Source organism: Salvelinus sp. IW2-2015, linkage group LG23, assembly GCF_002910315.2.
Source record: "Salvelinus sp. IW2-2015 linkage group LG23, ASM291031v2, whole genome shotgun sequence".
NCBI lineage: Eukaryota > Metazoa > Chordata > Actinopteri > Salmoniformes > Salmonidae > Salvelinus > Salvelinus sp. IW2-2015.
In genome coordinates this window covers 11,501,984-11,515,097 of record NC_036863.1, presented here as the reverse complement: position 1 = coordinate 11,515,097, position 13,114 = coordinate 11,501,984, and the positions used below count along the sequence as shown (strand labels likewise).

General features: G+C 48.1%; 1 protein-coding gene across 1 annotated transcript in view; it reads right to left on the bottom strand.

Annotated features, from left to right (window-relative positions):
* The window catches only part of LOC111951062 (ceramide synthase), a 47,582-nt gene that overhangs the window by 18,327 nt on the left and 16,141 nt on the right, over positions 1–13,114 (bottom strand). Inside the window, exon 2 of the mRNA XM_023969043.2 lies at positions 4,208–4,294. Within this exon, the coding sequence (XP_023824811.1) occupies positions 4,208–4,294 (87 nt within the window). The remainder of the gene's footprint in view (positions 1–4,207; positions 4,295–13,114) is intronic.

The window sequence follows — 13,114 nt, the reverse complement described above, 5'->3', positions numbered from 1 at the left end:
TTCATTAGAGTTACCAACCTCAGAAATTGCAGCCCAAATAAATGCTTCAGAGTTTAAGCAACAGACACATCTCAACATCAACTGTTCAGAGGATACTGTGTGATTCAAGCCCTCATGGTCGATTAACAGCAGAGAAACCACTACTAAAGGACACCAATAAGAAGAAGCGATTTTCTTGGGTCAAGGAAAATGAGCAATGGACATTAGACTGTTGGAAGTCTGTCCTTTGGTCTGATGAGTCCAAATTTGAGAATTTTGTTTCTAACCACTGTGTCTTTGTAAGACGCAGAGTAGGTGAACGGATGATCTCTGCATGTGTGGTTCCCACCATGCATGGAGGAGGTGTGATGGTGTGGGGGTGCTTTGCTGGTGACACTGTCTGTGATTTATTTAGAATTCAAGGCACACTTAACCAGCATGGCTACCACAGCATTCTCCATACCATCTGGTGTGCGCTTAGTGGGACTATCATTTGTTTTTCAACAGGACAATGACCCAACACACCTCCAGACTGTGTAAGGGCTATTTGACCAAGAAGGAGTGCTCCATCAGATGACCTGGCCTCCACAATCACCCAACCTCAACCCAATTGAGATGGTTAATGATGAGTTGGACCGCAGAGTGAAGGATAAGCAGCCAACAAGTGCTCAGCATATGTAGGAACTCCTTCAACACCGTTGGAAAAGCATTCCAGGTGAAGCTGGTTGAGAGAATGCCAAGAGCATTCAAAGCTGTCTTCAATGCAAAGAGTGGCTACTTTGAAGTATCTAAAATATATTTTGATTTGTTTTACACTTTTTTGGTTACTACATGATTCCATGTGTTATTTCATAGTTTTGATGTCTTCACTATTATTCTACAATGTAGAAAATAAACTAAATAATGAAAAACCCTTGAATGAGTAGGTGTGTCCAAACTTCTGACTGGTACTGTTACAAAATATTTATTCAGTGCATTCACTGTAAGTTTCTTTGGATAAAAGTGTCTATTTAGTGTTTGTGGCAATTATTTTATAACATTAACTCTAGCTATATGTAGGAATGTAGAAATGTACAGGCTGAAACACGACACACCCGCGTAGAACAATTAGCTCAGTTGATTAGAGGACATTAGTTGTTGTTACTAACCCCCTGCTGGTCCCTCCCATGCCAGCAATGAGTCTATTGGAAGAAGAGAGTGTGTGTTGTGTGTGTGTGTGTGTGTTGTGTGTGTGTGTGTGTGTGTGGTCTGCCTGCCTAAGCTAAATGACAAGGATAACACAAACAGTCTATCCTCCTTGTCCCGTGGCTGTGTGTGTGTGTGTGTGTTTGCAATGTTACAGGCTGGCGACTCGCACGCTCCTGCTCTGCGCTGTGGGGGAATTAAGTCCGGGGGGGGGGGGGGGGGGGGGGGGGGGGGGGGGGGGGGGGGGGGGGGGGGGGGATTAGCAGAGCACTGATGCTGGGTTAGGTCAGAAGGAAGAAAGGGCATTGCACTGACTGAGGCTGGGCCATGGTCAGAGGCATCTCGGTCCATGGCAACTGACTGGCTGGATTACACTGACTATTAGCATTAGCAGTAGTGTTAGTATTAGCCAAGCAGCACTGGCCAAGCCAAGATAGAGATACTGGGATAAGGATCCTAAACTACACTAGCCCACACAGCAACCTGCTACTTGCAGACTGAGCATATGGCCATCTGACCAAGATACACTATTAGCATCAGCCAGGTAGCACTGGCCAGGTCAAGGATAGGGATGCTAAGCTAAAGCTATGATGTTTACTGCCACTGGCTGACTGAGCAGGTGGCCATCTGAGGGGATCAGGGCCTAAATTAACTTTTTGGTCCACCAGCCACTGTGGCAGGTAGATAAAAAAATATTCCAGCCACTCAGATGTTTTACTAGCCGAAATATTGTTGCGCCATAATTATATCACAAAAACACAAACAGATGACCATGCTTCGTAATGTTTCTAAAACAATAAATGTATTAGTAAGAAGTAATGTGGTATATTGCTCAATTTCCCGGGAAAAAAATTGTGACCGGAGTCTATTAATGAAAATATCAGAGAAAAAAAATGTTCAGCTGCCCCTTTAAGGGCGGGACGTTATCGTGGTATCGGGCCACTCAGTCCTGTCAAGCTAGTCTGGGTGTGTGAGATTTGGAATCTGACTAGGGCGCGTCTTCGCTATCAGTTGAAGCAGCAGACACAAACTAACGTTGAAAAACAACCGAGCTTGTGAAAAAAAAATGCAAATGGCCAAGAACCACGAGGACAGTCTCACTTTGTAGACTTTTGAGTAAATTAGACCAACTGTTATGCCTGTGCGCGGCGCCTACAAAAATGAATCTATCAGCACTTCACTCATTGCGCACAGCTCCCCTGCCAGGCAGTGTTTCTGCGTGAGGTGAGATATGGGATTTATATTTATTTGTGCAATCAGCAGCTATAAAACAAAACAGCAGAAACACTCATACTTGACTTTTGACAATTTTATTTGAGAATGCAATTCTATCATTACTGTAATGCTATTACTAGCCTGTTCAACCTCTCTTTCGTATCGTCTGAGATTCCCAAAAATTGTAAAGCTGCCGCGATCATCCCCCTCTTCAAAAGGGGGAGGCACTCTAGACTCAAACTGCTACAGACCTATATCCATCCTACCCTGCCTTTCTAAGGCCTTCGAAAGCCAAGTTAACAAACAGATCACCAACAATTTCAAATCCCACCGTACCTTCTCCACTATGCAATCTATGCAACATTCTTATCAGGAGACTAAACAGCCTTGGTTTCTCAAATGACTGCCTCGCCTGGTTCACCAACTACTTCTCTGATAGAGTTCAGTGTGTCAAATCGGAGGGCCTGTTGTCTGGACCTCTGGTAGTCTCTATAGGGGTGCCACAGGGTTCAATTCTCAGGCCGACTCTCTTCTCTGTATACATCAATGATGTCACTCTTGCTGCTGGTGATTCTCTGATCCACTTCTACGCAGACGACACCATTCTGTATACTTCATGTAAAACTAAATGCATGCTATTCAACCAATCGCTGCCCGCACGTGCCCACCCATCCAGCATCACTACTCTGGACGGTTCTGACTTAGAATATGTGGACAACTACAAATACCTAGGTGACTGGTTAGACTGTAAACTCTCCTTCCAGACTCACATTAAGCATCTCCAATCCAAAATTAAATCTAGAATCGGCTTCCTATTTCGCAACTAAGCATCCTTCACTCATGCTGCCAAACATACCCTCGTAAAACTGACCACCCTACCGATCCTCGACTTTGGCGATGTCATTTACAAAATAGCCTCCAACACTCTACTCAACAAATTGGATGCAGTCTATCACAGTGCCCCATATACTACCCACCATTCTCTCGTTGGCTGGCCCTCGCTTCATACTCGTCGCCAAACCCACTGGCTCCAGGTCATCTACAAGTCTCTGCTAGGTAAAGCCCCGCCTTATCTCAGCTCACTGGTCACCATAGCAGCACCCACCCGTAGCACGCGATCCAGCAGGTATATCTCATTAGTCACCCCCAAAGCCAATTCCTACTTTGGCTGCCTTTCCCTACTGTTCTCTGCTGCCAATGACTGGAACGAACTGCAAAAATCACTGAAGCTGGAGACTCATACCCTCACTAGCTTTAAGCACCAGCTGTCAGAGCAGCTCACAGATCACTGCACCTGTACATAGCCCATCTGTAATATAGCCCATCCAACTACCTCATCCCCATACTGTTTTTATTGATCTTGCTCCTTTGCATCCCAGTATCTCTACTTGCACATTCATCTTCTGCACATCAATCACTCCAGTGTTTAATTGATATGTTTTAATTACTTCGCCACCACGGCCTATTAATTGCCTTACCTCCCTTATCTTACCTCATTTGCACACATTGTATATAGATTTTTTCTACTGTATTATTGACTGTATGTTTGTTTATTCCATGTGTAAATCTGTGTTGTTGTATGTGTCGAACTGCTTTGCTTTATTCTTGGCCAGGTTGCAGTTGTAAATGACAACTTGTTCTCAACTAGCCTACCTGGTTAAATAAAGGTGACATAAATAAAATAAAATCACTGTAGAGCCCTGCAAACTGACCACCTGCCAACGTGGCTGGTGAAATAGACATTCTTACCTGCCAATACCTAAATCTACCCGCGGGTGGCGGTTGTTAATTTTGTGCTTGTCCCCCTGTCTGTGAGTGGCTGTCCTACCTGTCAGTCATGACGTTACCGCTGCACGCCGACACCACGATGACTCCCGCCGTGGTGGCCATGATGGCGTGGATGGAGGACACCAGCCTGAGAAAAAGGAGAGAAATGTTTCAAACACGCAATTAAGACAACTAGAAATGTGAAGTTTCAGGAGAAACTGTCGGTTCACTACTATAATTACCAGCGTGTTGCATTAATAATACCAGTTACCAGAATGTCAATGACCAGAAGCAGTATTTACAGGCAATACAGTCATATGAAAAGCTGCCAACCTTTTTGTCAATGTATGTTCGATTTTGAGAAGAGACAAGAAAATCATAGGGAGAGCAGAACTAGACAGCATCATCATACTCTCCGTTTTCTAAAGGAAGGATGTCGCTTCACAAGTTGCAAATAGACAGAGTATCATTTTTCTTCAGGCAAATTAAGGATGTAAGCATTTTACCCAGGGTAGGCTACTCCATATCCTGTCTCACAAGCAATTATTATGGCAGGCTAATAGAAAGTCCCTTTTATCAGTTTGCTGTTCCATTTGGTCTTGAACTGCAAACTTTTATTAACTACATTATTGATTGGGGTGCAATTCACATGTAGCATAATGGAGTACTCCGTTTCATTGTAGTTTCACTTCTCCCTTTCCTTCTGGGCCTGCCTTCATTGAAACCGTTTGCACTCCATGTCTGTAATGTGGGAGGGATGTCACGCAAATTGTCAGCAATTGGCTCACATTCACAGGGGTTGCAACAAATTAAGAATTTATTTATTTCAAAAGTATTTCCATCTTAGAATTATAATTCAAAATCACATCCTGAATTGGGTGACCTCAGTTCGAATTGACCCCAACCTTACAAATCTTTTGACCCAATCTTTTGACAAAAGCTAAACCAAACAATAATTTCTTAGAGGACACCGATTGTACGGGCTACTTTCTAGACCTGGGGGTCCGCAAAGGTACTGCAGGGGGTCCGCGGCCAGATCAGTGCATTCAGAAAGTATTTAGACTCTTGACTTTTTCAACATTTTGTTACGTTACAGCCTTGTTCTAAAATGGATTCAATTGTTTATTTTCCTCATCAATCTGCACACAACACCCCATGATGAAAAAACATATTTTTTTTTGCACATTTATAAAAGCATTTTTTTGAAATATCACATTTATTCAGACCCTTGTTGAAGCCTTTGGCAGAGATTACAGCCTCGTGACTTCTTGGGTATGACGCTACAAGCTTGGCACGCCTGTATTTGGGGTGTTTCTCCCATTCTTCTCTGCAGATCCCCTTAAGCTCTGTCAGGTTGGATGGAGAGTGTAGCTGCGCAGCTATTTTCAGGTCTCCCTGGCTGGGCCACTGAAGGACATGAAGTGAACTGTCTTGAAGCGACTCCTGCGTTGTCTTGGCTGTTTGCTTAGGGTCGTTGTCCTGTTGGAAGGTGAACCTTGCCCCATTCTGAGGTCCTGAGCAAGTTTTCATCAAGGATCTCTGTACTTTGCTCCGTTCCTCTTTCCCTCGATCATGACTAGTCTCCCAGTCCCTGCTGCTGAAAAACTTCCCCACAGCATGATGCTGCCAACACCATGCTTCACCGTAGGGATGGTGCCAGGTTTCCTCCAGACGTAACACTTCGCATTCAGGCCAAAGAGTTCAATCTTGGTTTCATCAGACCAGAGAATCTTGTTTCTCATGGTGTGAGACCTTCAGGTGCCTTTTGGCAAACTCCAAGCAGGCATTCATGTGCCTTTTACTGAGGTGTTGCTTCTGTCTGGCCACTCTACCATAAAGGCCTGATTGGTGGAGTGCTGCAGAGATGGCACCACTATGGGTCCTGGTCAAAAGTAGTACACTTGGGAATAGCGTGCAATTTCAGACACAGCAATGGAGTTCCCCTTTAAAATGTGGAAAAAAGGGCCTGTTCAACCATGCACTTAGTTTGACAGATCTTGGCACCTCTGGCAATAAGCAGCTCTGAAATATTACGGAAATCTCATTAATTCGCCCTTACCACAGCCACTCACTATTTACGCCTTTTATGCATTACACGATTTCCAAATGATTAAAGGGGTGATTCTATTTAGGAGTACAATAGTCTCTCTCAGTCCAGGCTAGGTCAGAGGGAGGGAGGGAGAGAGAAGGCACACACACAGAGCTGTTTCCTCCGGAGGCCAGCCACCCTTCTCCTCGGGAACGCAGGCTGTCGTGATGACGACAGTGGTCATGTGACCCTACCAGCCCGTTGCTGGATAAGACTACCAACCTCCCCTCCTCCCTTTCACCATCCCCCCCTGCCTTCCTCCACCCCTACTGCCATCAGCCCCTCCATACACCCCTTGTTTTTACCTCCACGCCTCACTGCCTCCTCGGGCCGCACACTCGGTCACAAGACCTAGATTTTCAAAACCCACTCATTGTGTCCCCCCTTTAAAGGACTTGAGGGGGAAGAGAGGGAGGTGGGTTGCCATGTTTTGTCATGTTTCCCTTTCTTCCCTAACCTTGGCTTCCTTTTCCCAGAACAGAGTCGGTCGGTCTTCCTTCTTTATGGCTACTGTGTGGCAGGGCCACGTTTTGAAGACTACCCTCTCGCTCTCTCTCCCTTCCGCCCTCTCTGAGTCAGGAGCAGTGTTTTTCTCCTCCTATGGTTAATGGCGTGTGTAATTTAGATCAGCACAGTGTACTGGTGCCTGCCCGGGCCAAACGGGAAAAGAGTGCAGAGTGAGAGGAAAAGAGCAAACAGAGCAACACTCATTAAAAGGCACAGACAGTAGCGAGTCCAGCAGCCCTGCGCTCTTTCTGTCCCTCCCCCTTTCTCTCTCACCTCATACACAGATTAAGCCTAGCCTGTAGTGCTCAATTCATTCATCCCCTAAACTGGACACTACAATAACTGGTTGGAAGCTATTGACAAAACAAACGAGGCTACTGGTTGTCTCTCCTAACACCAAAATCGTCACAATCAACTATTTCCTGGCTTTAGTAAGATGAGAAGACCCCGAGGCCTGTTCAGAAGGGATGGGGTGATGTAGATTAATGCACATGGTTACTTAGTACTGGCTCATGTTCATGTAGGCTAGGTAGGTACCAAATAGAAGAACACGGACTGAAACCGGGAAGGACTAATTTTAGTTTTCCATTGCAATGCCCTAGTGAACACTGCCCTGATGAACAATGATTCATTCAGTGGTGCTTTGGTTCATTATATTGTACTCTATAGTCTATCCACCCATTTCTTGTTGACAATGAATAGCCTTTGAAGTTAATATGCCTACAATTTCTTCCCTAAGGACAAATAAGTATCTAACAGCTATCTATACATCTACAGGATCTAGTAGCCTATCTCAAATCAAACTTTATTTGTCACATGTACCGAATACAACAAGTGTAGACCTTACTGTGAAATGCTTACTTATAAGCCCTTAACCAACAGTGCAGTTCAAGAAGAGCTAAGAAAATATTTACCAAATAAAACTAAAGCAAAAAAAAAATGTAAAAAGAAATGTATACTAAATAAAAAATATAAAAAGTAACACAATAACATACCAATAACGAGGCTATATACAGGGGGTACCGGTACTGAGTCAGTGTGCGGGGGTACAGGTTAGTTGAGGTAATTTGTACATGTAGGTAGGTGTAGAGTGACTATACATAGATAATAAACAGCGAGTAGCAGCAGTGTAAAAACAAATGGAGGGGGGGAAGTCAAAGTAATTGTCCGGTGGCCATTTAATTACTTGTTCAGCAGTCTTATGGCTTGGGGTAGAAGCTGTTAAGGAGCCATTTGGTCTGGGTTTCCCTTTGTAGTCCGTAATAGTTTGCAAGCCCTGCCACATCCGACAAGCGTCAGAGCCGGTGTAGTAGGATTCAATCCAATCTTAATCCTGTATTGATGCTTTGCCTGTTTGATGGTTAGTCTGAGGGCATAGCGGTTTTTCGTATAAGCGTTCGGATTAGTGTCCCGCTCCTTGAAAGCGGCAGCTCTAGCCTTTAGCTCAATGCAGTTGGTTGGGATATGTATGGTCACCGTAGGGACAACGTCACTGATGCAATTGTTGATGAAGCCGATGACTGAGGTGGTATACTCCTCAATGCCATTGGATGAATCCCGGAACATATTCCAGTCTGTGCTAGCAAAACAGTCCTGTACTGTAGAATCCACGTCCTCTGACCACTTCCGTATTGAGCGAGTCACTGGTACTTCCAAGTGACTCGGAATCAGGAGGATAGAATTATGGTCAGATTTGCCAAACGGAGGGCGAGGAAGAGCTTTGCATGCATCTCTGTGTGTGGAGTAAAGGTGGTCTAGAGTTTTTTTCCCTCTGGTTGCATATGACATGCTGGTAGAAATGAGGTGAAACGGATTAAGTTTGCCTGCATTAAAGTCCCTGGCCACTAGGAGAGCCGCTTCTGGATGAGCATTTTCTTGTTTCCTTATGGCCTTATACAACTCGTTGAGTGTGGTCTTAGTGCCAGCATCGGTCTGTGGTGGTAAATAGACGGCAACGAATAATATAGATGAGAACTCTTTTGTTAGATAGTGTGGTCTAAGGAACTCTACCTCAGGCGGGCAATACCTCGAAACTTCTTTAATATCAGCATGTTACCAGCTGTTATCTAGTGTCTATCAATCTATCCAATTAGTTTCTAGGCCAGGGCTCTCCAACCCTGTTCCTGGAGAAATACCCTCCTGTAGGTTTTTGCTCCAACCCCAGTTGTAACTAACCTGATTCAGCTTTTCAACCAGTTAATTATTAGTAATGAGCTAGATTAGGGTTGGAGCGAAAACCTATAGGACGGTAGCTCTCCAGGAACAGGGTTGGAGAGCCCTGATCTAGGCTATCTAGTATATATCTTATCCATCTACAGTGAATTCGGAAAGTATTCAGACCCCTTGACTTTTTCCACATTTTGTTATTTTACAGCCTTACTCTGAAATGGATTAAATATTTTTTTCCCCTCATCAATCTACACACAATACCCCATAATGACAAAGCAAAAACAGGTTAGACATTTTTGCATATTTATATATAAAATACTTATTTACATAAGCATTCAGACCTCTTGCTATGAGACTCAAAATTGAGCTCATGTGCATCCTGTTTCAATTGATCATCCTTGACATGTTTCTACAACTTCATTGGACATGATTTGGAAAGGCACACACCTGTCTATATAAGGTCCCACAGTTGACAGTGCACATCAGAACAAAAACCAAATCATGAGGTTAAAGGAATTGTCTGTAGAACTGCGAGACATGATTGTGTCGAGGCACAGACTTGGGGAAGGGTACCAAAACATTTCTGCAGCATTGAAGGTCCCCAAGAACATAGCGGCTTTCATCATTCTTAAATGCAAGAAGTTTGGAACCACCAAGACTCTTCCTAGAGCTGGCCGCTCAGCCTAACTGAGCAATTGGGGGAGAAGGGCCTTGGTCAGGGAGGTGACCAAGAACCCGATGGTCACTCTGACAGAGCACCTGAGCTCCTCTGTGAAAATGTCAAGAATTGTGAAAAACTGAGTTTAAATGTATTTGGCTAAGGTGTATAAACTTCCGACTTCAACTGTATATAATATAGGTACTGTAACGGGTGTCCTCCTCCTCTTCAGACGAAGAGGAGGAGTAGGGATTGGACCAAAGCGCAGCGTGATATTTGGACATAATGAAGTTTATTAAAGTACTGACGAAAACCGAAAACACTTCAACAAACTACAAAATAAGAAAACGACGTAGACAGACCTGAACATGGAACTTACATAAATGCACGAAGAACTCACGAACAGGAACGGACTACATCAAACGAACAAACAAACCGAAACAGTCCCGTGCGGTGCAACATACACAGACACAGAAGACAATCACCCACAAACAAAGTTGAACAGCCAACCTTATTATGGTTCTCAATCAGAGGAAACGTCAAACACCTGTCCCTGATTGAGAACCATATAAGGCTAATTACAAGTGACCTAAACATAGAAACACACAAACATAGAATGCCCACCCCAACTCACGCCTGACCAACTAGACACATACAAAAATAACATAAACAGGTCAGGAACGTGACAGAACCCCCCCCCCTCAAGGTGCGAACTCCGGACACACCACCAAAAGTCTAGGGGAGGGTCTGGGTGGGCATCTGTCCATGGTGGCGGCTCAGGCTCTGGGCGTGGTTCCATCCCACCATAGTCAATCCCCGCTTTCGTATCCCCTCTCAATGACCACCCTCCAAATAACCCACCTAAATTAAGGGGCATCACCAGGTAAGGGGCATCACCAGGATAAGGGGCATCACCAGGATAAGGGCAGCTCCGGACTGAGGACGGCAGCTCCGTACGGGACGGCAGCTCGGACTGAGGGACGGCAGCTCCGGACTCAGGGAGGCAGCTCCGGACTGAGGGACGGCAGCTCCGGACTGAGGGACGGCAGCTCCGGCTGAGGGACGGCAGCTCCGTACTGGCTGACGGCTCTGGCTGGTCATGGTGCTGACGGCTCTGGCTGGTCATGGCTCGCTGAGTCTGGCTGTCATGGCTCGCTGACGGCTCTGGCTGGTCATGGCTCGCTGACGCTCTGGCGGTCATGGTCGCTGACGGCTCTGGCTGGTCATGGCTCGCTGACGGCTCTGGCTGGTCATGGCTCGCTGACGGCTCTGGCTGGTCATGCTCGCTGACGGCTCTGGCTGGTCATGGCTCGCTGACGGCTCTGGCTGGTCATGGCTCGCTGAGGCTCTGGCTGATCCGGTCCTGGCGAAGGCTCTGGCTGATCGTCTGGCTGATCCGGTCTGGCAGCTCTGGCGATCCGGTCTGGCGGAAGGCTCGGCTGATCCGGTCTGGCGGAAGGCTCGGGGCTGATCCGGTCTGGCGGAAGGCTCGGCTGATCGGTCTGGCGGAAGGCTCTGGCTGATCCGGTCTGGCGGAAGGCTCTGGCTGATCCGGTCTGGCGGAAGGCTCTGGCTGATCCGGTCTGGCGGAAGGCTCTGGCTGATCCGGTCTTGGCGGAAGGCTCTGGCGGCTCTGTTGGCGGAAGGCTCTAGCGGCTCCTGTCTGGCGGAAGGCTCTAGCGGCTCCTGTCTGGCGGAAGGCTCTAGCGGCTCCTGTCTGGCGGAAGGCTCTAGCGGCTCTGTCTGGCGGAAGGCTCTAGCGGCTCCTGTCTGGCGGACGGCTCTAGCGGCTCCTGTCTGGCGGACGCTCTAAGCGGCTCCTGTCTGGCGGACGCTCTAGCGGCTCCTGTCTGGCGGACGGCTCTTAGCGGCTCCTGTCTGGCGGACGGCTATAGCGGCTCCTGTCTGGCGGACGGCTTCTGAAGGCTCATGGCAGACGGGCGGCTTTGCAGGCTCATGGCAGACGGGCGCTTTGAAGGCTCAGTACAGACAGGCAGTTCATGCGGCGCTTGGCAGACGGACAGTTCAGACGGCGTTGGGCAGACGGGCAGTTCAGACGGCGTGGGCAGACGGGCAGTTCAGGCGCCGTTGGGCAGACGGGCAGTTCAGGCGCCGTTGGGCAGACGGGCAGTTCAGGCGCCGTTGGCAGACGCGTTCAGGCGGCGTCGACGGCAGTTCAGGCGCCGTTGGGCAGACGGCAGTTCAGGCGCCGTTGGGCAGACGGGCAGTTCAGGCGCCGTTGGGCAGACGGGCAGTCAGCGCCGTGGCAGACGGGCAGTTCAGGCGCCGTTGGGCAGACGGGCAGTTCAGGCGCCGTTGGCAGACGGGCAGTTCAGGCGCCGTTGGGCAGACGGGCAGTTCAGGCGCCGTGGGCAGACGGGCAGTTCAGGCCGCGCCGGGCAGACGGGCAGTTCAGGCGCCGCTGGGCAGACGGCAGACCTCTGGCCGCTGAGACGCACTATAGGCCTGGTGCGTGGTGCCGGAACTGGAGGTACCGGCTAAGGACACGCACCTTCAGGCTAGTGCGGGGACAACAACAGGGCACACTGACTCTCAAGGCGTACTATAGGCCTGGTGCGTGTGCCGGAACTGGTGGTACCGGGCTGAGGCACGCACATCAGGGCGAGTACGGGGAGAAGGAACAGTGCGTACAGGGCTCTGGAGACGCACAGGAGGCTAGTGCGTGGTGCCGGAACTGGAGGCACTGGGCTGGATACACGCACCACAGGGAGAGTGCGTGGAGGAGGAACAGGGCTCTGTAGACGCACAGGAGGCTTAGTGCGTGGTGTCAGCACTGGTGGTACTGAGCTGGGAATACGCACCACAGGGCTAGTGCAAGGAGCAGTAACAGGACGCACAGGACTCTGAAGACGCACAGGAGGCTTTGTGCGTGCTGTAGGCACTGTCTTAACCAGACGGCTACGCTCCTCAGGACGAGTATGGAGAGCTGTCCAGTGACATTAACTCACCAACACGTTCATTCGGACGGATGCCGTGCCTCATGCACCAAACCAGTACATCCCTCATAACTCTCTCCACCAATTTCTCCATTAACTCCTTTACTGTCTCTTCGTCACTCACCTCCAAATCGCCCTCACCGGCACTTACGGTAAGCAGGAGAAGTTGGCTCACGTCTCCCGACTGACCAACTAAACTACCCGAGAGCCCCCCCCCAAGAAATGTTTGGGTTTGACTTACGGGCTTCCAGCCTTGTTTCCGTGCTGCTGCCTCATATATCGCCGCCTCTCTGCTTTCGCTGCTCCAGCTCAGCTTTGGGGCGGCGATATTCTCCTGGTTGAGCCCAGGGTCCTTTTCCGTCCAATATTTCCTCCAAGTCCACGAGTCCTGCGATCGCTGTTGCGCTCTCTCACGCCGCTTGATCCATGGTTGGTGGGTGATTCTGATTCTTCAGACGAAGAGGAGGAGCAGGGATTGGACCAAAGCGCAGCGTGATATTTGGACATAATGAAGTTTTTAAAGTACTGACGAAAACCGAAAACACTTCAACAAACTACAAAATAAGAAAACGACGTAGACAGACCTGA